At 39.9% G+C, this 26,493-nt stretch overlaps 1 protein-coding gene across 2 annotated transcripts; it reads right to left on the bottom strand.

Annotated features, from left to right (window-relative positions):
* Positions 1–3,457: 3,457 nt before the first annotated feature.
* On the bottom strand, positions 3,458–25,693 carry bzw2 (basic leucine zipper and W2 domains 2). 2 transcript variants are annotated; one of them, XM_080442029.1, is made up of 12 exons: positions 25,598–25,693; positions 22,531–22,601; positions 19,210–19,386; positions 15,591–15,697; positions 15,222–15,287; positions 13,397–13,532; positions 12,908–13,017; positions 9,941–10,111; positions 9,478–9,624; positions 8,384–8,522; positions 6,357–6,488; positions 3,458–4,860 (listed from the first exon to the last, which is right to left on the bottom strand). In XM_080442029.1, the coding sequence occupies exons 2-12, from the start codon at positions 22,592–22,594 to the stop codon at positions 4,832–4,834; spliced, it is 1,278 nt and encodes a 425-aa protein (XP_080298155.1). In that variant the 5' UTR covers positions 22,595–22,601; positions 25,598–25,693; the 3' UTR covers positions 3,458–4,831. The 2 variants fall into 2 exon arrangements, with proteins under 2 accessions (XP_080298155.1, XP_080298154.1); XM_080442028.1 differs by lacking the exon at positions 25,598–25,693 and adding an exon at positions 22,978–23,060.
* Positions 25,694–26,493: the final 800 nt, after the last annotated feature.

Below are 26,493 nucleotides of genomic sequence, written 5' to 3'. Positions count from 1 at the left end.
AGAGTCGCCCAATAGCAGGTTGGAGTGGGACGGGCGACGTACTGTGCATGTGACTCGGATGAGGGACGAAGTCTAGACCGCTGATTGGCTAATGAAGCCTAATTGTTATATACTCCTACTGCTGCTAAGTAGCCTACAGAGGTTCTCAAATTGATAATGTATTTGTCTGCGGACGTCCTCATCTGAAAATATTTTGTGCCAGGGCCCCCAATACAAGATTTGTGTTGTTAAAATGTTTTTTTTTTTTTTTTCAAAATATCCCATTTTCTTTCCAAGATTGAAAATAGCAGATCTACAAGCTCTTATCAGCTATTTATATAATAGCTTTAAAGTGGTTAATCAGATTTTCATGCTATATTAACACATTTTGCTGGGGACCCCCCTGGAACACTCTCATGGACCCCTGGTCTACTTTGAGAAAACCCCTGCCTTAGTACAATGGTGTCACTTGTCAAATTAAGCTTAATTAAAAAGAACAGTTTGGTAGGCCTAACAATGTCATTGTATTTATTTGCTTAACTTTTGGCTATAATAGTAGGCTACTAAAAACACCTCAAAACAAGATTTTTGTGACCTTAGGTTAATACAACTTAATATTTAAACAAGTTACTCTCTCCTAAAATGAACACATGAACTTGAAACATTAATTGCCCTCATTACCCCATTGAAATATCCTAGGATAGCCTGACGCAGAGAAAGAACACAAAAAAACAGTAGACTGTTAACTTGGAATTATGATGCCCCAGTATATTAATAATAGTGGTTGTTCATAACTGAACTGAGTGATTTGAGGTTTGGACTCCTGGTTTAATAAGCTGGAGATGTTAGGTGATGGTCAAATGGGTTGCATGTGATTCCTTTCTCATGTTACTCATTTATGATTCAACACCCTGTTTAGGTTTAAGAGAACACAATCCTTTCTGCTGGGCCACTCTCGGACATTGGCCAGACCATAGCACCGTAGACGAGAAAACAACACAGTTCTTTCAGACAAAGGCTATTTTTCTACTTAGTATGAAAATCGCACATGAATTCAGCATTAAAGAGATTATATACTGCATAGGCTTCACACATAACCTCTCAGTAATAAAGAGATTAGTTATACTGTACAGTATATCCAAATGTATTCACACATGACCTAAGCATTAAAGAGATTAGTTATATATCCTAATGTCTTCATATACATAACCTATCAGCATTAGAGATTAGTTATATATCCTACTGAGGGGCCGGTTCCAAACCGGCCCATCAGGTCTTCAAGTGCTGACCTGCTCGAGGTGCCTACAATGACATAAAAAATACGGTGAAGCAGCATTCTGCTTTTACGGACCGACAGTGTGGAATAAACTCCCATTACACCTAAGACAGGCAGCCTCTGTCGATAGCTTTAAAGCACAGCTCAAGACCTATTTTTTCACTCTTGCTTTTAGCTGATTCTTTGGTTGATTTTTAAGTCCTCACTGTATTGCCTATTTTAATGTTGTTTTATGCTTTTGCTTTTATTTTATTTTAATTGTTTTTTGCTTTATTGTTCGGCTATTTTTGGCTAATGTACCCCCAAAATGTGGATGCTGGGGTTCAAGTGGTTAAAGAGATTAGGTACAGTATATATCCTAATGTCTTCACACATAATCTCAGCATTAAATGAGATATTAGTTATTAGCAGAAACTTAAACAAAGTGGCCCTTTAGCCTTGGTTAAAGAAACGCTGGTAGGTAAACAATTCAAGTACTTCTGAGGAACAACAGCGCTGCTAAATGTTAAGTTTCCCAACTGTGAAAACAATATGAGGCCTTGTTTTATCCTTGAACACAGGTAGAGGTCAGCCATTGTTCCCTCCCTTAAAGGAAAGGCTGAAGTATAGGCCTAAACTGGTGCATTTGACATTTTACCAGCTCAGTCAGCATTCATTTTTTAAATTATTATTCTCTTCTCATATACTGACCACGCTCCCAAGCGGGGGGTCTGGGGGTTAGCAGTATAATCTGCAGTATAATTGCATTCAATTATAATGTATCACTTAGATACATGGAGTGTATGTGTACACTGTATGTGGGACTGGAGTTTATCCAGACATAATATACATAAAGCAACAGTAAAAGAGTAGTAACATTCCCATTCTCTGAGTTTTTTTGGGTGTGTGCGCCAGAGAGAGCACTCACACCTTCCAACAAAAAAAAAAACACCACTGCAGATTACGAGGTTGACTCTTGCTATACCTGAACAATGTTGATATAGGGACCGCTTGAGCCAGTCAAGATGGCTCGTGTATACAGTATAATATATATACACTGTATATTGTTGCTGTCGGGCAGAAACCTCGTATAGGCCTAAACTGGTGCATTATGACCAGCTCATTCGGCATTTATTTTTGGGCGGTGTAGCCGCCCCTATAAGTGGGGTTGGGACACCTCATTAGCTGTACTGTGATTGGCTCATTAGTACACCCCTAGCTGTACTGTGATTGGCTGACTATTGGCTGACTCTATTCAGCACTGTGATTGGCTAGCGAGACACATGATGACATTAATAACCTATAAATAGGATTATGCACTTCCAAAAATCCATTTTTTTTGGAAGTGAGCTTCCATCACTATGATGACCACTGTGATGACCACACCGCCCCTATAAGTGAGGTTTGGATATTTGTACAACAAATCCTGCGCTGTGATTGGCCAAAAATGTACCCCGCCTAACCCTGCACCGTGATTGGCCAATCACAGTCTATTCAGGACTGTGATTGGCCAGTGTCACATGACACATAGCCCTATATAAGAAACCATAACTTTAAAAAAAAACATAAATTCGTGTCCCCCCCAGAAACATTTTAACAGAGTACATATAATTTCCAGTATTCGGTGGATTTTGGGAGCACTCACACCTTCCAACAAAAAAGAAACTTATCAAATACTGCCATGCTGATTTGCATATCAAAAACCCAAGGAACTACGCAAATGAACATGAATGGCAGTGGCTGCATATCAGTGGGGTACGTGAGGGGAGGTCTTATATAGTTATGGGCCTTTGACACATGGGCTGCCACGCAAAAAGGGTGAAATGGGGGGGGGGGGGGGGGAAGAACAAGGAGTGTCAGGAGAAATGGTCAAATAAAAGGAGTCTCTTTCTCCTGGCGAAAACGGGGTTGGCAGGTTATGATTAGTGTACTACTTAAAGGGGGATATGATTTGGAGCAATAGGATCGATTAGTGATGCCATTTCAGTGTAAAGAACAAAGACCTGTTGTGACTGTGCTGACAGTCAGTATGACCACATACTGTACATAAATATGCTGCTGTGCTGCATAGTGTACAAATGCACTCTCAGATTATGGGGGCCCTTGAAGTTAAAATGCTTGAGGAGGACTGAATAGACTTCTGTTGTCATTGCCAGAGCAAATTCACAACCCAAGAATGACACAAAACCCAAGAATGAGAAGAAACATTACATTCAGTTTTTTGGCAGGTTTTTGTATGCCACATAGAAATTAGTATGTGAATACATATAAAAACATTTTATTATTCATAAAAAGGTAAAAGCATTGCCACATCACATACAAGTTTTGCGTCATAAAACGATTTGTGACAAACCACTGCAGATTACGAGATTGACTCTTGCTATACCTGAACAATGTTGATAAAGGGACTGCTTGCAAAGGCAGTGAAGATGGCTTGTGTATATAATATATATACTGTATATTGTTGCTGTCCGGCAGAAACCTTGTGTCTCTGTATTTCAATTTTGTATGTTTTTTTTGTAAATTAATGCCCTACTTTGTCACTACAGTGTCACACAAAAGTGGGAAAAGTGTGTCTGTGGGTTTTTATAAATATTGAACCAATGACAAGTATTAACAAGAGCTTGTGACTAATTAAATTGTATCTACATTGTATCCAATTGGAACACGTTATTTTGTTCCATTTCCTGAAAAGTAACGGTTTTGGCCATACAAGCTTTCTGCCCGACAGCATCAATATAACGTGTGTGTGTGCTTGGTGTAACCTCTAGGAGTGAGGGCTGTGGACATGACCATCGTGGCCTCCTCAACATTCACAGAGAAAGTGCATATCCTATAAAACAAAAAATGAATGAACTGATTTAAAGGGGTGTACGCGCTATTTAAAAAAAGAAAAAATCTCTATATTCTGATAGTAATCATTGCTATAGAGTGTTTGTTCATTAACAGGGTCTCACATTTTCAGGTCAGGACACCTATTTTATCCAATCAGGAGAGTAAACTTAAATAGGATACAGGATAAACAATTGGAAGTGGAAGTAAAAAATAATCTGATTAATAATCTTTCGGGAGTTCCCTCTCCTAAAATATAAAATTGATATCCCAACCTGAAATTTTATTTTCTGTTAACTAAAGAGCTGGAGAGACCCCCCCCCCCCCCCCCCCCGTTACTTAACTCTCGAAAGTGATTGTATTGCATTAGAATACAGAGCTTTAACCCCTTATCAAAGTTCACTTACACCCCCTTAAATAAGAACGCTAACACATTAGGCTTAATGAATTCTCCCTAGACAAATGCTATGCAACATGGAAACTAACAGGGAGTTGCTGTCAGGCAGAAACCTTGTGTCTCCATATTTACGTATTTATTTTTAAGAGAAAGTTAAAAGTGCTGTGGGTTTTATGAATACTGAACCAATGAAAAGTATTAACAAGAGCTTGTTACTAAAATAACTACATTGGAACACAGGTTCTTTTTTTTCTGAAAAGTGACGGTTTTGGACTTCAAGGTTTCCACCCGACAGTGACCAGGTGCAAAGACATACAGGCCACACTCAGGAGGCTTCAGAACCTCACAATATCAAAAAGGTCTCTTCCCTAGTCTTCCTCTCCCTCAGACTCGGACTCTGAAAACGAAAATAAAAAAGGAAGCCAGCTGTCAGAGCTTGTCATGCGGACATGGACAAAAACATGGGAACAAAAGATAACTAAATGGAATAGACAAGTGAGTCTCATTCTATGCATTAGTGATGGGAACTACCATAAATTCATTTCAGTGACTCGAGTCAGTTCATTCAGTTCAGTAACAAAGATTAGTTCCAATGATTCGTTCATCGTTCATTACATAGGGTTCTGCCCTCTTCACGTAGTTCAGTACAATGATTAACAAATTGAACGACTGGAGGAATAATAACTTTAGAGGAAGTGACCGAGTTAATTCCCGTTCACCAAAATCAAGACCGAATTACTCGCGAACGACTTAACACTACTATGTATACCACACATGGGCAACATAGGGCCCGGGGGCCGGACCCGGCCCTTTGACCATCTCAATCCGACCCGCCAAGTCCTCAAAGAAAAACCAAATGACCCCCCCCCCCCCCCCCAATTCTAGATGTTACTGGTTTTGAGACAAATGTATTTAACTCGACTCCAAGTAATTAACATTCATAACATAATAATGCAATGTGTTTTATCAGTGACCTATGGAGTGGTGCATATCAGATAAGCTAAGATTCTGTATAAATTTATAGGCTCATTATTTCCACGTCAATGCCGTATCAAAGTTGATACGGCATTGACGTGGAAATAATCTTTTTTATTGTAATGTCAGAGTACACTAGAGTGATGAGAAGCAAGGACCTTATTGTAAAGCAGTCTGGCATGTCTACCAAATTCATGCAGTTTTAACATTCATACATTTTGTTGTTTGTTTTGTTTCAAGTTACAATTCAGTTGTACTATGTGTGGTCCTGCCTTCACTCACTTTATCGAAGTCAGTATGGCCCGCTGGAAATAAATGCTGCCCACCCCTGATGTATACTGTATAATATGCATGCCTCCTTTTTGCACTTTTGAACACTGCTGCCATTGGATGGATATTGTATCTGCACATTATACCTGCAAAGTTTTGAAACTACTGCTAAAAGATAAGCTCTTGTCCTTGTCTAGGACGAGACATTAACCCCAACTCTATTTATATTAAATCCAGTATTTTATAATAATTGTATATTTTCTATTATTATTCTTACTTATTTGTTCCCTCATTGTATTATTATGTTTTTTTGCATAACAATAAGTCCAATTTTGCTGCTTGTAAGTTAGTGACAAATAAAACCTTCTTGATTCCTGATCTTTGGCATGGGTTGGTGATGCCCTCTACTGGTTACTAGGAGGATTACAGCTGCTCATCTGTGCCTGCTTGTTGTCTCCCCCAGGGGCCTATACTTGGTTCCCCATAGTAATGTAGCTTGCAGATCTGACATTTTCGCAGAATGTTTGCCTGTTTTGGCCGAGCCTACTTTTATAAATATTGAACCAATGAAGAGTATATTAACTAGACCTAATAACTACATATTTTGGATCATTATATTATAATAAGGTGACATCACAGCTCTGTTACCTTCTTCAGCATTCTGCAGCCACTCCACAAACTTCTTCATCTGTTCCAGAAAGACACTCTTCCCTTTGGTGGCAACCGTGAGGTGGCCATCTTTATACCACCTCAGTATGGACTCCTCACTTAGCACGTCAGCTGGAAGAGACAGACGGCACAGGTACTAAGAGTAAAACCTTTTTTGTTTGGCTTCCTCGAGACAATGTAGCAGCATAGGAAATGATAGTAATAAGTGAAGAAAAAGAAAGAGAAAAAATGAGCAAAACAAATTGTCAGTAGTTTTAACTAATAGGATAATAAAAAAAATAGATAATCGTATGTACAATGTATGTATAAGATTGGCATATTATAAACTCCTCAAACTTAACTTCGGTCGATTATTTCTCCCCTTCAATACCGCCAATTGGTATGGTATTTGAGATTATTGTTATCGTTGATTAGTCACCTTTACAACGAGGTATAACTTGTAAGGATCGTGCAATCGTGGAATGAGTAACCCAGCTAAACGTGTGGGCAGTGCTCCCCCAAGAAAATGTCAAAATCCCTCAATATGCTCCTGTTGGTATTTTCTCTCGTTCTGAGCGACCTGCCAGCACACACCAGCTGGCAGGTGTGTGACTGGCACCTGAGCATGAGTCCTGCAACTTTGTTGAGTTTGTGTATGATCCAAGGAGCAGCACTTCCCGCATGGAAATATGCCATGTTTGTCCCTTCAGGATAAGGCCTTTTGACAGAAATCTGTCTGTGGTATTGTTGTGCAAATATTGCCTGTAAATCTCTGGAAGAAAGCCTATGGTTCCTCAGTGAAGCAAGGGTGAAGAACCGGTCTTCTTGAGGTGTTGTCCCCCTGGGACGGCCACTTTGTGGTCTGTCTTTGACTTCAACAGTCTCACGGAACTTGGTCCTAAGTTTGGAAATGGTACGAGGGCTGACACTAAATAATGCTGCCACTCTGCATAACGGAACACCAGCTTCCTTTTGCCCTATTGCACGGGCTTTATCCTGAAGGGACAAATGTGGCATCTTTCCATGGGGGCAGTGCTGCTGCTTGGAGCAACAAAGTTGCAGGACCCATGCTCAGGTGTGTGCTGGCAGGTCGCTCAAAACTAGAGCTATTACTAGCAAAAGCATATTGGGGGATTTTGGCATATTTTCGGAGGGCGCTACCCACACGTTTAACTGTGTTGCTCATTCCACAATCCTTACAAGTTATACTTCCATTGTAAAGGTGACTAATCAACGATAACGATACATTACAATACCAATTGGTATTAATGAGGTGGAGAAATAATAGACCAAAGTTAAAGTTTCCAAACTTTTTTGGAGTTTATATACACCTTCAATATCAGTAGCTGCCACAGTACCTTACATAAACAACTTCACAGTACCTAATACTGCGCATATATATATATATATATATATATATATAACAGCTTAGGTATGCATCAGATCAAAATGTATGACTCAAATCTCTGCCCAGGGGCATTGGAGACCAAATAAAACAGGACAGGGTCTAATAACGGACGTGGCTCCTGTGACTTCATGGCAATTTCTATGACGTCAATCATTTATGACTTATCTATTAAGTATGGTTCCATGTTTGGACAAGGTTTCAGCCCCATCTGACCACCATTTACTTCCATTATAAAGATTAATCGGTCCAGTGGTTTGCGAGATTTTCTCTGGATGGACTGGACCCTCTAATTGGCCGCTAGCCTCACCATAAGATATATTTAATTAATAGGTAAAACACTAGTTGAAACTAAACCAAAGCTGTGAATACCGATTTATTATATGCACTTCTGCGCGTATACGCATGCTGTATGCCTGTGTGCAAATGCTATTTAATTGTTTCATAATGTCACAAAGTTGCCTTGGCTAGAAACCCTTAATGCAATGCAACAGTCTCATGTTTTATAACTTGACACATTGTTTTTTTTTGTATTGAATCTTTTAACTAAACATATATATCAAAAATAAATGAAAATATGCACAATGTATTATGTGGGTTTGTAAATGCGGGATATGCAGACCTTTGTAGAAGAGCATCACTATCTTGGAGAAGGACTTCATGAATTGGATGTTGTCATAGCAATACTCCTGGATCTTCAGCAGCAGCACCATTTCAGATTGGCCCTGTGTGGTGAACTCTGCCAATAGTGGAGCATTGTGCTGCAAGGTAAGTAAGTACATTTTATTTATAAAGCACCTTTCAAAACAATATTACAAGGTGCTGTACAAGGGACCACAATAGAGTAATAACACAACCAGAATGAAAGAAAAACATTGACCTGTACAAGCGAGTCAGCTAAAAACTTCATGAGACAAAATGCTTACAAAAACAAATGTGTTTTTAACATGCTCTTAAAACAGTCAACAGACTCAGCATTTTTTACAGTCACAGGTAGGCCGTTCCACAGTGTAGGAGCAAGCACTGCAAAGGCCTGGTCACTATTTGTTTTGAGTCTAGTTGCGGTTAAGTCCAGACGGCCTTTGTCAGAGGACCCGAGAGATCTCACATTGTTCTTAGGTCGCAGTAAGTCAGTGATATAAAGCGGTTGGTGTTAGTGAGAATTCTGGCCACCGCATTCTGCACACACACACACACACACTCTTTGTATTACAATCCTTGTGAGGACATACAAATTTTAGGATGGCAATGTGATTTAGATTATTTTTTTACATTAAACCCTAAAGCCTGAGTTATAAAAATGCGCTGCTGCACAACACGTTGTGGGCTTGTAGATCGGCTAGCTTTGTACCTGATACATGCTCAATTAAGTATAAATTTGTCATAATAAGTAACAAGTGTTAATTTATCCATGTATAAGTCTGAGAGTGTTCAGATGTACATTTGTACACTCGTCGAGTGTTAAAATTAACTTTTAACTAAAAGTAAAACAAAAAAAGGATAAAACAGGTGTGAAAATAATTCAAGAATTACTTCCCTGGCCTACTGGCAGTGTGCACAAAAAAGTGGCACTTATCGTGATCGGTCCAGTGGTGTGCGAGATTAGCCACAGGACACAGACACACACAGATCCCCCTCTAGACGGCTCTCTCGAGTGCCACGCCGTAAAAAACCCTCACTGAGCTTGTAGATCGGCTATTTGGGAGTACGACCTACTTTGAGGTGTTTGAGCGCCTGCTCGGTGACCAGCTCGTCCTTTTTGTTCCACTCCACAGCGTTCATCAAGCAGGTCCACAGCAAGCCGATCACAGCCTGCTCCTGCAGCGAGCTTCTCTTCATCTCCTCCTTCACATACACAACCATCTGCGCAAGAAGAACTTATTTCTGTGAGCTTGCAGATCAGCTAATTTCACCATTCGTCGTATACAGGGCTTGTTACAGTAAGTGGTTAACATCTAAATGCCTGAGAAGATCATCCACTTCAGTGCCCACCCAGGTTCAGGACAAACATCAACAGTTCAACATACCAAAGAAAAACAAGGTAAGCTCTGCTGTGTTCGACTGCACTCTCAACAGCATTTCAACCGCTGATTGAAACATTGTAGATAGCGCATTAAAACACAGCGGAGAATATCTAACCAGCGTGCAGAGGTAATTTTTTCCCAGGGTCTCTCAGTACCTCCTTTATGGGACACTCCTGTGACAGACGCTCCTGCAGCTCCTTCTGCAGCTCCTTGCGGGTTCCCAGGGTCTGCTGCACGCGCAGGAAGTCCGACAGCTCCTTCAGCCCCGCCTCCGTGAAGTACTTGGTGAAGTGCTCCACGTTCTGCTTGTTGGCAGGAAACAGCTCCTGAAATCATTTAGTAGAATGTCGTCGCTGTCGGGCGGAAACCTTGTATGTCTAAAACCACTACTTTCCAGGAAATGGAACAAAAAAAAAACCTGTGTTCAAATGGATCCAATGTAGTAATTATTAAGTCACAAGCTCCAATTAATACTTTTTATTGATTAAATATTCATAAAACCGACAAACGCTTATGCAATAGAATTTTTTTGGGGATCTCCTTGATTGTGAAAATGGCTAACAACAAAAAGCTAACAAAGTGTCACAATGTGACGCTTTGTGAGCTTGTAGATGTGCCATTTTTGCTACTTTTGTGTGATACTGTAGTATAACGAAGTAGTTTCAATAATAAATTTTTTTTTAAAGTTGAAAGATGGAGACAAGGTTTCTGCCCGACAGCAATGACATAAAAAAAAAAAACTGTCAAACTAAAAAGGAATCCAGGCAAAGTCCACTACTGCTGCACAAGGAAATCTAAAATAATAAATACACTATAGGAGCTAAGACATAAAGAATAATAAAAACACAATAAAGAAACAAAAAACAACATAAATCACTATAAAATACAAAACACACAAACATCACAGCCAGTGAATCTTGGCAGAGACCACAAAACTCTCAAGTGGGACTAAAAGTGAGACTTAAGGCGAGATTTCAATGTTTCAACGGAAGGGGCCAGTTTGATATGGGACGCCAACATAAAGTGCATTACAGTAGTCCAAAGTCACAAGTGTAGAAATAAAAGCGTGTAACACTTGCTCAAAGTCATTAAAAGATAGCATAGCACAGATTTTAATTTGAGCAAGCCTCAGATGACATTTGAGGACATCTCCTGGAACAAACATGACGTATACGCTCAGTGTCTGAGGAATACTTGTACCCAGTACAGGTATATTCAAATACAACTACACTACAGAATATTCAACTAAGGGCGCTGTGAATCAACTGACAACAGCTAATCAAACGAAAAAAGAATCACTTTCAATAAAATAATCAATTTTTGGACACACAGCCTAAACTGAACGCTGCTAAATATTCATTCAGTTCACAGGGATTCATGGTGTTAAAGAGTGAGGGGACCTCGTCCCTGTTGATAATTATACCTCATGTTGAGCAGAACAGTGCATTTTTCAGTGCATTTTTAGCAACGTCAAGTACAGGGGGACTGACAGGTGAACAGTGTCACCATGGAAACACCCTGCAGATAATAACATTCAGCCTTCAACGGCAAAATGTTCCCAACCCACCACCACAGAGCTCATTGTCCATGCATTCATCTTCTGTGGACAGAGGTTCTCAAACATTTTCATGTCAAGGAGGACCCCCAAATGTATATGTATTTGGCCGCAGACCCCCATTTGAAAAGATTTTGTGCCAGGGATACCCCCATAAGAGAACATGTCAAGAATTGTCAGTGTCAGAATTTTTTAAAAATAGCCAATCTACAAGCTCACAACATGTAGCGATGCGACACGTTGTGAGCTTGTAGATCGGCAATTTTCAAATGGTTGATTTTTTTAGGGCTTTGCTTACGTGTTGAAACCATTTCTCATTTTGCTGGGGACCCCTGTGATGCCCTCAAGGACTCCTGCGGGTCCCCCGATACCACTGTGCGAATCAGTGTCCTAAATAAAAATCGATCAGGCAGCTGTAGTTGACTCAGTACGCTGCTACGTGAGTCCTCACTAAGGCCAAGAAAGTAGATCATATCACTCCAGTTCTCAGATATTTACACTGGTTATTTCAAAATACGGTTTAGAGCCAAAATACATTTCTTATCCTCTGCTTTTGTTATGAAATATCCAACCTCTCAGGTCGTGGATACGTCTGCTTTCTGTCCCCAGAGTCAGAACTAAACGTGGAGAAGCAGCGTTCAGTTTTTATGCACCACATATCTGAAACAAACCCCCAGAAAACTGCAGGTCTGCTACAACTCTCACTTCTTTTAAATCAAAGCTCTCTTTGCAGCCGCCTTTTACTGAGTTTTTTTTATTATTGTGCTGCACACAGTATTTTTTGCATGTGGTTCTGTCTCACACAGTGTTTACGCTGAAAACCCACTTTCAGCGTAAACACCCTTTCCGGAAATAATGTGATCACAACAAACCCAGCCCTCTCCGATCTAATGTTTGCTCTGCTTTCTTGTTTTTTTTATGCATTTTTGGCGAGAACAAGCTATATTCAACAGCCAATAACTAAAGAACGGAGGGTGGCGGTGACACACTTTTTTCCCCAATGGAAGCAGAGACACTCCTCCGTCTTTTGTGACACTCTGTGTGTCGATCGTCCTGAAACAAAATATTCTGTCACTCTTGAAAAGTTAGTAAAAATTCTCAAAAACGCTGGCAGCGGCTGACTTAATTAATTCTGGCCCTCAATGAGTTAGTGTTCTTAATGTTTTGTAAATCCCTTTGAATTGCCTTGTTGAAATGTTCTATGCAGGTAAACCTTCAGGACATTTCAGTGATCTCCTTTAACCACTATAGCCAATATACTTCGTTGACTGGAGTCCCCCAGAGGTATATACTAGGCGCCCTACTTTTTTTTTTTTTTTTCCTACACTAAATATCTCTGCTGAAAATAGCTAAGTCCACAACATGTCACACTGTGACACGTGACAGAGCTTGCACATCTGCTATTTTTGCCAAATATTCGCACCAGAATAGGGATGCTAGGGTTCAAGTGGTTAATTCAGTAGAACAGCATAGAGACAGGACATTGATAGCATACAGAGAGAGCAGGACTTACAACAAAGGTCTCAAGCTATAATTGGGGTCAATGCACTGTGAATTCTATTCTTACCAGAAGTCTTTTATCCAGGTTGGCCTTCCTCAAAGCTGAGGTGACAGAATTGGCATCTTTCTCAGATATCCACGCTTTGAACATCTTCACTGCAAACGATGCAGAGATTCCTGAGAAAGTACATTAAAAAGATTAAAAACTGACCTCCATTACATCTTCATACGTTCAAGATATTCAACCACATATGAAGAATGAAACCATGATGGGTGTAAACGTCAAGAGGGACCACACCCACACTTTGATGTCCTTGTGAGGACATCAACATTTTAGGATGGCAATGGATATATATATATTTTTTTAAACAATAAACCCTAAAGCCTGAGTTATAAAAATGTGCTGCAGTGCGACACGTGAGCTAGATCGGCTAGTTTTGTACCTGACACATGCGCAACTACTGTAATTATAAATTCATAATAACACTAATAATAAAGTCATAATAATACTAACCCAAACAGAAACACACACACACACACACACACACACACAAACCTTCCTTGACGACATTGTCGCTGAAAAGGCTGTTGATGATGGGCGTTCCGATGGTTCCGTTGGCTAGCAGGATGCCGGTCAGCATGGCCAGCTTGGTCTGCTCTGACTCACAGAAACCCTTCAGGAAGAGCAGCAGCTACACAGGAAGTGACATGTGCACACAGGAAGGGACAGGGATGAGGGTGAGAGCCTGGTGCTCAGACTGTGTGTGTGTGTGTGTGTGTGATATTGCTTGACTCTTGTCTCTATTACGTATGTTAACGGATATGATTAGCAACTAGAAAAAGTGCTCCTCGGAGCACAAGTCTCCGCCAGGTCAGGTAGGTTATTATGGCCTCCTGGTGGCGCTATAATAGGCCAATGTGAAAAGGGTGCCATTTATTCCTAGGCTGTGCACGGCAATCTGACACTGTATGCATGATTTGAGGCATTTTGTTCTAAAAATGTGTTTTGCTAACACTGCTGACCTGCTGGTGGCGCTATAACATGCCAATGTTAAAAGGTTCCTCAACGTAGTGCAAATGTGCATTCAAAGTTTCACCACAATCGGACGCTGCGTTCATGATTTGCGGCATTTTGTTCAAAACGGGCCACTCCTGCAAACATTACATGTCAATGTTAGCCAATCAGGATGGAATATGAAAAATCAAACAGATCCGTCTTGATCACATGACTATAGAGATCATGTGTACCTATTTGCGTGAAATTTGGATCAAATCTGAAGGCTTAATATCAAAAAATGTGTTTTACATAAGTCTGCCTCCTGGTGGCGCTATAAAAGGCAAATGTGAAAAATGCAGGGCAAAGGTTTTTCCTTGGCCTCTAGAGAGTGTGCATACAAAGTTTTACACAGATCGGTGCAGTTATAGGTAAAAACACGAATCGGCCTGTTACAGCGCCACCATGAGGCTGATTTGAACATTTTCAAATGGCATTTCTTCCTCTGCCTAATGGGAATGTGTGAGCAAAATTTCACGGAAATTGCATGCTGTGTTCATGATTTGAGGCATTTTGTTCGAAACGGAGTACTCCTGCAAACTTTGAAAGCCAATTTTTGCCAATCAGGATGGAATATGAAAAATCTGAAATTAGCCGTTTCTTTTAATGACTATAGAGATACTGTGTACCGATTTGGGGGATTTTTGGCCAAAATCTGTAGGAGTATTGTCCAAAAATGTGTTTTGCAAAAAGCGGCCTCCTGGTGGCGCTATAACAGGCCCATGTGAAAAATTTGGGGCAGAGGTTCTGCTCTGGCATCCAGGGAGTGTGTGTGCACAGTTTCTCTGCGATCAAGCCAACGGTGCCGGAGATTAGCTGTACACAAAATGACAGAATGACGGACACACGGACACACACACGGACGGACGGACGGACAGGGGCGAAAACATACTCTCGCCATGCCTTTCGGCCTGGCGGAGACAACTAGTTTCTCAACGTCTGGTCCGAGACCCTTAAGGGTCTGCAACTCTGAGAGGGTACAACTGGAACCATTTTTGGTTACTGTTACTGTAGCTAAACGACAGGGAGGATAAACAGACTCCGACCAGTTTACAACCAAGAGTCACTGAAACTGACAGAACAGTAAAGCATATCACACAGCTACCAGAACTTTGTGAACTCCAATCAACACTGTAAATTATCAGTGTTCATTTGAGTGTACAAATGGAATTTGTGACATTGAGAACCAGTGGAATAGGAAATAATAGAATACAATGCGATTTAAGCTAATACAAAAATTGCATAGATCGCATAACATTCACATTCTGTGTGGTGCGTGTGTAAATGTTATTAACAAAAGTAAGTTAGTCCCAACTCTGGTCTTTACCTTTTTGATTTCTTCTTCAAATGCCTTCTCTAAATATTTATATCTCCTTATAAGCTTATGGAAAACCTGCAAAAAGAAGATCAAATAGAGACAATTAGTGGCAACAATATCCAGTTCTTTGACACAAAACAAAAAAAGGGGGGGGGGGGGGGTCTAGAAGGCACTGTTGAGCCATAATGATTTACGAATGACTTGCTCCTTGTCTATGAATGGACTATTTAACTTTTGCTCAGAAATTCTGAAAGGAAGCCTTCATATCTTTGTCAAAAAAGGGTGTTTGTTGACATTTCTTTTGATTCCAAGAGAGTCGCAATACCTCCAGAGCCATGTATATCTACCCCTATTTCATCAGAAAGCCTTCTGGAGTACCTGAGCATAAAGGCGTAGAGCTGAGTGGCTTTCTTCAGTGGTGAACACGCAGTATGCCGTCACCTTGGTCTTGTCGCCCCCGTCATCGATGCGTGTGCCTCCAGGAGCTGTGGTAGTGAAAGTGGGATTAAAGGTTAAAAGCACTAATTAGAGCATGTCCCCGCATCTGAAGCTTATGTCCCCAGTCTGGTGCTGACAAGACAGCAGACAGGATGTTTGTTTTTGTACAGATGACAAAGAAAACTATTTGAAAAGTTTTATCAATTTTTATCAATTTTTATCAATTTTTATCAATTTTTATCAATTTTTTTATCAATTTTTATCAATTTTTATCAATTTTTATCAATTTTTATCAATGAAAATATTATTTGTGTAGCTAGCAGACATTATAGAAACCTGACCAAGTTCAAACAACATCATACATACTGTTAAATGTTATCTACGGCTGCAGTGATACTATATAACTAGCTGTCAACAGAGATTCTGGCTTGACGCTTCATGTACGTTACATTTTCATTAAAGGGCAACTTTGCACATTTCTAACCTTTAATCCCATCTTTCTATTGTAAGGGGTATTGACATGTGAACATTTGACTTAAAACTTCCCAATTACAGTTCAACCTGCTGCCAGGTTGGCTTGGGGTTAATGTTTTAAGGCCATTATGCACAGGAAACTGTTTGGACAAACATAGATGGGCACATTTACCAACAGATGGGACCGACAGTATTTTTTTCATGATATTCTTGCTGCTTACAGTGTTATCCTGTTTTTGTCCTATTTGTTATCCAAGCTAAAGGCTTATCCTCCATTACACAGCTACAGTACCTTGACATTCATCCACTGGTATCGTGTGTGTGTGTGTGTGTGTGTGTGTGTGTGTGTGTGTGTGTGTGTGTGTGTGTGTGTGTGTGTGTGTGTGTGTGTGTGTGTGTGTGTGTGTATACACATATATATATATATACACAAGACATTTTTACATTTTATTATGGGGCTTGGATCAGGGAATTTGGGAAATTATAAGTCATAGATGACTGACATTACAGGCTGGCAACTGGATCTCGATATCCACATGATCTGACGTTTTATTATTTATCTACAAAGTGCTTTAAGCTGCTATTCATGGGTTGCCTTGCACTGGATGATAAGGGATTGGTTTTTACATAGACTAAAGAGCAAACGTTGTCCTTTTTCTGTCTTGTTATTGTGCCTGCTATTTACAAAGTTTTATATTTGCAATGCTTATTTTGTTTTGTTTTTAACTCACTGAGTGCCAGAATTATTTCTGGCTATGTTGTCCCAGTGCCAGAGATTTTTTCAAAGTAAAAAAAAAGTGCTTAGGAAGCAAGATACAGCCTTTTTTCAGTTATAAGTTAAACAAGGAGTGGATGGAGCTGCAAATCTTCAGATAATGATATCTTGGGTTCTGATTTTTTTTTTCTAGTTTTAGTTAATTTTTTCAAAAACACGTGAAACACGTGATTGGCACGTTGCACCATAGTGGCAAAACATGTGAAACACGTGAATAGCACTCAAGTTAAATGACTGCTGACTGCATAACAATTTGTACCTTTGGGAAAATAAAGACTCTGCTTTACTTGACTATTCAAATTCAACCAGTCATGTATATTTCTTGTTGGAAAATTGGTCTTAGAGGACAGCATCCTTCTCTCCACCATGGAGCTGCCTTTGACCACGATGGTGTACTGTATATTTTATTATATTTCAGTTACCATCACATCCAATTGCCTTTTGCACTCTTATGATGTAAGGACCTACCATGAAACATGTAGCTACTTCAACAAATTTAACACCGATTTACTAGATTGACAGGGGCTAAAACCGATTAAATGCATGTTATATACCAGCTACCACGTCTTACAATTCTAATGAATATTTCTAGTGTGACTAGATCTTTTCTGCTGTAAATAGATATTTGATAGTGTTACTACAGTAGATCTTTTCTAGCATTACCAAATCTTTGCTAGAGTGACTAGATGTCTGCTAGTGTAACTAGGTCTTTGCTAGAGTAACTAGATCTTTGCTACTGTGACTAGATCTTTGCTAGTGTTACTAGATCTTCTAATCTTTGTGAAGGTAAACCTTTTAACTCTAATTGGTTTGGCAGGGAGTGGGTCTTCCTGGTCACAGGCCTGCCACCTACTGAAAATCAACAATGAAACAAATCCTAGACAGATTCAAGATAGGCTGGATGTGAATGAATGTGTGTTATGTGCGCGTGGGTGTGCATGCATGTGGGCATGTTAAGAGAGATTATAATTCATCTACTGTAGCTAAACGACAGGGAGGATAAACAGACTCTGACCAGTTTACAGCCAAGAGTCACTGAAACTGACAAAACAGTAAAGCATATCACACAGCTACCAGAAAAAGATTGTATATCCAATGCTTATTTAAATATTATAGTAAATAGGATTCAATGAGGTGAAGTTTCCAATTTAGTGTAATTTAGAAGTTTCCAATTTAGTGTAAACCCCTGTATATTACTTTATAACTATAAAGGACCTCCCAAGTCATTCTGATAATCAGGCTTTACACACAGACAGAAGCCAACTGTAAAAGAGCTCCATTGTGGGTGTAAACCATTATATAAATATTATGGATTTCACCGATACATTGTTTTTCCAGAAGAAAATTCTGCCCCACTGAAACAGCGCACAGGGGATGCTGGCTCCTTTTTTGATTCAATAGTAGTAAAAGGAGTCTTTTCCAGTGCACAGGGACGGAAGGGGATGTCTTTGATTAAGCAGAATTACTGCTTTAATCTGACACAGCCACCAAGTGGTCGCTTTGTCCTTTCCTGAGCGAGCTTTACAACTCTGGACTGAGGTGGTCTGACACTTGGACTGTAAATAAAGAGGACTGGTACTATGGTACTTGTACCCAACTAAAAGCACTAATGTTAACCTTTGAACAGCGCAGGGTGTATTCGTTTTGTCCCTGTCCCACAAAACTAGCAGGATTTGGGGGCGCGCTGGTAGCCAACCAGATGGCGCGTAGACCACATAATCCCAAAGTCCCTGCTTTGATTAAGGCTGAAGACCTGCATTGCGTGTCCTTCCCCTCTCTCTGCCCCCAGATTCCTGTCTTTCTATTATTCTATACTAAATAAAGAAAAAGGGGAAAAAAAACAGGCTAAAAAATATAAATGAATCAAAAACAGGATTTGGTTCCCTTGTGCCTCCAGTCAGACAGGATGATCTGAGACTTAAATTTTGTCACTGATGGGTGGAAACCTTGTATCTCCATATTTCAAATTTGTATGTTTTTCCATAAATTAATGCCCTACTTCATCGTATGACATGAAATGATGCGACGTGTTCTGAGCTTGAAGTTGTCACCATTTCTGTAATTGAAAGTGGTTAAGTGTGTCAGAGGGGTTTTTATGAATATTGAACCAATAAAAAGTATTAACGAAAAGCTTGCGACTCAATAATAATCCACTGGAACACAGGTTCATTTTTCCTTTTCCTGAAAGGATAATAGGTTTTGGACATACAAGGTTTCATGCCCGACAGCGACGATTTGAATATCATGCGCGGAACATCCAGCCAAGATCTGACGTCACAAGCAGTCTAGACAGTCGTTCAGTGCACTCACCGAGCATGCTGCCCGCGATGAGGATGTCAAACAGGGTGTCGGCATAGCGACGGTAGTCCAGACGCGAGCCGGTGACGTCCAGGAACTTGGCTATAGCGTCCAGGTCCTCGCCCGCTTCATTGAGGCCCAAAACGATTGTGTCTCGGAAAACTGTGGGCTCAAACTTCTCCTTTTCATCTGAGAGACAGGACAAGGAAGTGCGGGTTAAGGAGACTTTGCAGTAGTGGTATCTCAAACATTTTCATGTCAAGGACCCCATTGATCCGTATTTGGCCCCGGTCACCCATGTGAAAAGATTTTGTTCCAAGGAGCCCTATAAGTGAAGATTTGTGTTAACATTTTCTAAAGAACACAAAATGTGTCACTAATTTGTTTTGAAAATAGCCCATCTACAAGCTCGGAATGTGCCGTGATGGGTTGTGATCTTGTAGATAATATTTTCGAATAGCCTAAGTATAAAACAGTGGTTAAAGCGGTTAAACTGTTCCTCATTTTGCTTGGAACCCCGTCAAGGACACCTGGGGGTCACCGCACCCCTCTTTGCGAATCACTAATATTACAGGACATTACCAGAAAATGCCCAGTGTAACTGGCTCACTACATTGTACAATAGGTTCCGCAGACGTCATATAATAATGTATAAACAGATATGTACTTTTACGGCAGCATGAAGCTGGCGTGATTATCACTGCTATATTTAGCTGGGCATGGCACACAGGCCATTGTCCCTCTGAAGCTTTCCTGTAACCCAGAACACTGTTTGCTTGGCAAGGGCTTAAGCTTCTCCATTTAATCCAATGAGGATTCCTCATCACAAAGCCTACAATGTTAATTCCTTTCAATAGGCAATTGTTTTTTTTTTTTTGTGTAAAATGAAACCGGTCTTCTTGTTCTGCGAGTGTATAGTGACCGATGGTTCAGTGTGACACTCACTTGTTAACGATTTTCAAAAGCCAAGGCAGCTTCAAGAAGAGAATGCCAACGTTTAGTTTTATCAATAAGTAACGCTGCCAAGTGAGACAGATTTCCCTAGTACTCTAATCTAACTGAGTACTTTCTACAGTACTTAGGCATTGACGAATAATGATAGAAAAGGGGATGCTAGGAAACCTGCACAAAAAATATACTCTGTGTCGATCTAATCTTCAAATATTTAATACAGCATATTAAAGCTGCACTATGCAACTTTCCTCTTCTACCACGGATTTGAACCCGGTGTCCTTCGCAAGTGTTGAATTTTTTACCATTGAGCTAATGGAGTCTGCCTGCTTGCTCAGGGGATAAATCTAATCTTGACCATCAGGTCAGAATTTGTGTCAGATCCTGTGTCTAGGTGAGACATGACCTTTGACACAATCTAAATGTCTCAATAGAAGAGCAGGGAGACAAAATACAACCACCCCAAAAGTTATATTGTACTAGACCATACCCGTGGGGGGATATGCGCACATGATCTGGCAACCCGGGAGCCAGCGAACACAAAAACGCTAATAAACAGCTGAAAAAACGGGCTTCGCTGTTAGGTGCACATGGTAATGGTCAATGGCTGTGTGCAAATTCAGATCAATTGCTCCAGCCACTGAGGAGAAATGGGCAGAACCAATTTTGGCCTCACCACTACAACACTACAGAGGTTTGTCAAATTATAGGAGGATTAACATACTCTCACTTTTATTCATCAAAAAAAGGTTAGATAGTGCCGCTTTAAGACAGACGTGTTTCATCCAAAACGCATCCATCTGTCTGTCAGTCAGTCTTTTCCTTCAGTGAAGTCATCTTATAGTACCTAATAGTTTACTCTCCTGTTTTGCATGAGTGAATGATGCCCATGGTAGACGAAAGAGCAGGCTGGCAGGGCTGTGCACCAATGTCATGCCAACTAGCACAGTGACATGTTTCCACTAGCATGACGCCACTGGGACTGGGACATTCTAGGAACTTGTTAATGTCTGAGAGAGCCAATGCCAGTGGAGGGCTTGTGTAATAGCTGACAGTGAATGCCATTGGACAAAAACAACCTGTTGGCACCACAGCAGACGGGAGCCCAGCTGGCCTGATGGAAGGGCTTTAGAGTTAATGGTCCGTGTCACAACCTGGTGCGTATGTGTGTGTGCATGGCTGAGTGAGGGAGTGAGTGTGAGTATATGTGCGAGTGCATGAGTGAGTGAGCGAGTGCGTGAGTGAGTGTATGCGTGTTCACTGTCCACTTCACTAAACGGACACAATATCAATTTTGAAATGATATCTCATAATACAAGGATGATAGATTTCCCACACACTATCTTCACTTGCAAATAAAAGTATATGTTTACTGGGAAAAAGGAACAATGTTCTGCACACAGAAACATTACAAATAACTTGAAAATGTATACAAATAAATGTATTATTTTATTTTTTTTATTTGCAGGTGAAGATGATAGTGTGTGGGACTTCTTTTTTATACTATAGTTGGCCCATGGTCTTCTCTGATGCATCTGTAGGTGTGCAAAAGTTCTGCTTATTTATGTTATTCAGTACCAAACATTGCTACTAAATATACCGTATAAATTAATATGTTACTTTGTAATGGAAGACTTATTTTACAATTATTTTAGAGAAAGATTTTGAGAATACAGCCAGACTGATGCTGAGGTTTGGCTCTGATGGTGATTCTGATTTAGGAGTCCTAGCCCACCGATTACTGATGTTTTGACCGATATTTTGTCAAAAAGTACTAAAGCAATTTGAAAAACTTTATTCAAAATTTTCATAAATAGAAAATTCTAAAATAACACATTGCAACGAGTTGTGTGCCTGTAGATCTGCTATATTTTACAATTATTTAAAAACCTTTGAAAATGTTTGAAACCAAAATAGGGAGCCACGTAGAAAGTGGTTAAAAATCGGGACACATTTTAATTCCTAATTAGAGTATTGTATGTCTGCTGGTGTTGTTGTTATCTGGGTGTCGTGATGGGAGTGCGGTCCTGCTGTATATTAATATCTATATGGTTCAGCTGACTGATGTGTATTTTTAAGCTCGGTTTTTGGTTCCATGTGTTGTTTTGTTTTATTTCTGTCTCTTTTCTCTGTTTTTCAAGTAAATTGTTGGGATCTATAAATGAGGCAATTCAATGACTGTATGTTGGACATTTGTATGCAATAAATGCTTCTGTTAAAATCCAATAAACAAAGGTTTAAAAAAGAAATAAAAAAAAGGTCAAATAATATCAGCCGAACTGATACATATCGGTCTGGCTCTAGAATCAAACCAGGTTTCTTTGTCAACCAGTGAGATAAATTGTGCGCAGCCGGTGGTTCTGAACAATGCTTGGTGCTCACCCCTTTTTCTGGTCTTGAACCTCTGGCCTGTGAGCACTGGCTTCTGCTGCTTACCGGTATTCATAAAAGTCCTGAAAGCAACGCATGAACACACGCATGCACGCACAAACAATTAGAAACTGCTGCTCATACAACAGAATGTTTTACATAAAATCACACAAACGACATGTAAACTCGGTAATAGCTTTGTTATCAGATCAGAAATCAAGAAACTTAAAAGTCCAGAAAAACCTGTATACCGGTAATATGTCATTTATTTGGATTAATAAAAGATCCTCTTTAACAGCCACAAAAAGACAACATACATTATGTAGATTGACACGCAAATTATTTATAACTGTACCATAATAATAGTGACAAACATTGTGTTCTGGGATACCTGTGTCCACTAGTCACAAGCACAGATTTTTCAATAACCCTAGAAAAAGTTCAAGGCTCAATGCTTACCAGCTGTGAGTGTCTCGTACCAGCACTGAGTTAAACAGTTGTAACAGAGTGGCCGCTGTGTCTGAGAGTTCTCTCACTCGCCTGCCAACCCTGTGCTCTGTGCTAAATATAGTGGGCTCATCCCTGCTGCACAAACCTCTCTCTCTCGCTCTCTCTCTCTCCCTCATCTTCTACTGGGGACACGTGTCATATTACTGAAAGGGAATGTGTAGCCATGGCTAATAACATACTCACACATGTACAAACCAGACAGCAAACACACCTGTCCGGTTGATCAGCACTAGCCTCATTTTTACTTTACGTTTTCAAACAGCTGGTTTAGACTGACATTGTGAAAGTTTTCAAAACAATTGTGAGCTTTTAGATTGGCTATTTTTGGTATTTTTTGCACAACACCATTGTACGGTGAAGTATAAAATAGGGCTTAAGTTCTTAATCAGACTGATTTAGTCTTTTTTAAACACCCTTCTCGATTATTCGATTAACAAAAAGCGTAATGGATAGAACAATCTCTAAGAAAGGAATATATACTTTGCCCCCCTAATTGACACTGCCAGTCACTTGCAGACCGTTGAGCAACAGGCTTACGGTACGGTGACCAGACTGAGGGGATTGAGCGCTATAGGCTAGGTCAGGGATTACAGCACTTTCTAATCCACAACATCAATCCTGGACTGCCTGTCTGCCGTAAACAGAGTCTGTCCACTACTCCTGGCACTGACATAAGCTATTAGAATTGCCATGCACGTGACACAATAATGAAAAGTATTAGGCAAATCAAGAGACCAATTTGAATGGCTTAAGTCTTAAGTCAGCAAACTCAATACCTCCAACATTATCTATTCTATAAACTCTTGTTTTAGTAACAGTTTATAGGCTATATTAATTGGAACGTTAGTAAGTGTTAGAAATGTTCAAGTGTTAGTAAAAGTAGTATTACTGGTGCTTCTTAGAAGCTTTTTTCTGCATCAATTTTCACACACACACTGGTCCCAATCATTGTGAAGTTCTCATTATGATGAGTCATTGAAAGTTCTCACACATACAGTAGGTTATGATAGACATTCATTGAATCATTACAATTTAGGCATTTAGCAGATGCTTTAAACGGTTAAGCAACTTACCCAGAGCAACTTACAATAAGCAAAGTAAATGCCTACGTCATCAAATGTAGAGAGATGAACTAGGATCACGACGAGTAACCCAATAACCTAGCACCAGTCTAAAGAATTACTATTAAAATAATCTGTACAACATTGAAACTAGGATACCAGGTAAACAATGAACATACAGTAGCATCTGTCTAAATAGCCTGCTATCAAAATGTGTTGTTTCATAGTTCTCATACACAGGACATGATAAACATTTAGTTCTCATGTACACAGGTTATGGATAGTAGACACTGACTATATGGATACAGGATAGGTGGGCACTAGGGATATCTGGGCACCTCAACCTAAAATTGTCTATTTTGTCCAAAATGTTAATGTAAATGTTGAAAAAAAAATGTCTTAAGTAATGTAAAGTATACATGATGTGAACATGCATCATTATCAGACTTAATTGTATGCTCCAACTTCTTGTTTATACCCCAAAATGACTGGATATACAGTGTTCTTTTTAGCAATTGTAGAAATATTAAGACAGAACTTAATTGTTGAATGTTTAAGCATGTTTTAATCAAGTATAGTTTACTTTTTAACATTTTGTGGAAAAATTCAGTCCATATCTTTCAATAAAGAAGTGTTTTAATGCCGTCTGTGGCCGAACGCCATTTTTTCACCCTCGTTCACTTCCTGTTTACATTCAGTGTAATTCCGGGTTTCACCAGATGGGCGCCTCACTACCGCCCATTGGGAACTTCCGACAGAATCGGCCACAGACGGCATTAAAACACTTCTTTATTGAAAGATATGGATTATTACATTAAACTACTACCCCGTAGCGAGAGTTAACATTTGGGGCGTGGGGGTAAGCACCTTTATTTTCAATTTGTACATGTTTGGAGTGTCTACGGGGTATAGTGCTGAAAGTTCCTTGTCCATGGGGGGTGAACCCTACAACTCTCGTAGATTGAAAACGTCAGAATCATAAATACGTCTACGAGAGATGTATTCTACAGCTAATCTATTACCCACCCACAGTGAACATCTCATACATACACAGGTTGTGGTACAGAAGACAGTCTTTAGCCTTGTAATGCTGCATACAATGTCCAAATGATTGTGCTAGTCACAGTCAATCAGCTGTGACTGAAGTGAGATAGTCATAACTTGAACCTACAAATATGACTGTCTGTGTGGCTTGGCAAGCGACACCGTTATACTAACCGAATGTTTATCTGAGCGCACCTGTAGAGCAATAAGGTCACTTTAATAGCCTTCTCATCACACATCGTAAGTAGTTAGCCTATCCGTAGAACACAATAAATATATATATATATATATATATATTCATATTACACGATTGGACGTGTTCTCTAATTACTGTACCAACTGCGCTGTTGTAGAAAGTAGACTGTATCCAAATAGTCGGACAAATCAAACACGTGTGACAACATTAACTTAGGTCTACTCTTTGTATATAATATAGGTTATTATGATAGTCATGACTCTCTTACCTGACTGTGGTTGACTCAGTAATAAGTTGGATAATGGAGATTCTGTAGAACTATCCCTTATGAAGTCAGCTTTATTGTGAGTGAGGCTGGGACCGAGGTTAGCTTTATTGTGATTAAGTATAGCCGCTTCACTCAGCTTGTTCAAATCACACTCAGACAACCAGTGTTGCCATGTCGGCTTATTATAAGCGACTTTGGGTAAAGTGTAAAAATTGTAAAAATTGGTAGTTGCGTGTTGCGGTGTTTTGGGCTTGTTTCTAAGGTGTAGGCCTACTTGCTTATTTAGGCTTGTCTCACATTTTTTTAAATATATTTTTTAAACCAGCGGTTCTCAAATATTTTCATGAAAGTTTTGTGCCACAGGGAGCATTTGTGTTGCTAGAATATTTCAAAAAAGATTCCAAATATCCCACATTTGATTTCTAAGAGTTTTCAAACAGCCGGTTTAAAGTGCTCATGTGACCAAGTTGCTTCTTTTGGGTTGTTTTTCTAGACCTGGCTGCTTATTTCTCTCACAACATCTGGCAACATTGCAGACAACCCGCAAGGTCTAGTATGGAGGGGGTCTGACATTCTTTAAAAGTGTACCTTAACACCCAAGAAAACATTACACCACAATGTATTTAAAACTAATATACTACATGCTTGTCCAACGTAATCAATCGGTATGCTCAATAGTGTATGGTTATTGTGATCAGTTTTTTCATTGTTGGAGTACACCAATAACCCCCCTCCCTGTCGTCTTGATAATGGTATGTTCCAACGATGGTTCATCTCTCCCAGTGAGATGGGTTGTCTGGATGCAGACCACAGAAAGGGGGCGGATCCTTTAGGGGGCGGATCAAGGTTCATACTAGCTTTCCAAATAACTGCAGAAGTCCTCAAACTTCATCAGT

Source organism: Gymnoscopelus braueri (genome assembly GCF_963280865.1).
Source record: "Gymnoscopelus braueri genome assembly, chromosome: 11".
In the NCBI taxonomy this organism is placed as follows: domain Eukaryota; kingdom Metazoa; phylum Chordata; class Actinopteri; order Myctophiformes; family Myctophidae; genus Gymnoscopelus; species Gymnoscopelus braueri.
This window is presented reverse-complemented; position numbering and strand designations above follow the sequence as displayed.

Bases quoted from the DNA above. Each gene is read 5' to 3' on its own strand.
- bzw2 (XM_080442029.1), bottom strand. From the start codon at position 22,594: ATGAATACCGGTAAGCAGCAGAAGCCAGTGCTCACAGGCCAGAGGTTC. The intron at 19,387-22,530 runs GTGAGCACCAAG...CCTGTCTCTCAG, and splicing joins GTTCAAGACCAGAAAAAGGG to ATGAAAAGGAGAAGTTTGAG. The intron at 15,288-15,590 runs GTACTCCAGAAG...TTCTTTTTGCAG, and splicing joins CTCTACGCCTTTATGCTCAG to GTTTTCCATAAGCTTATAAG.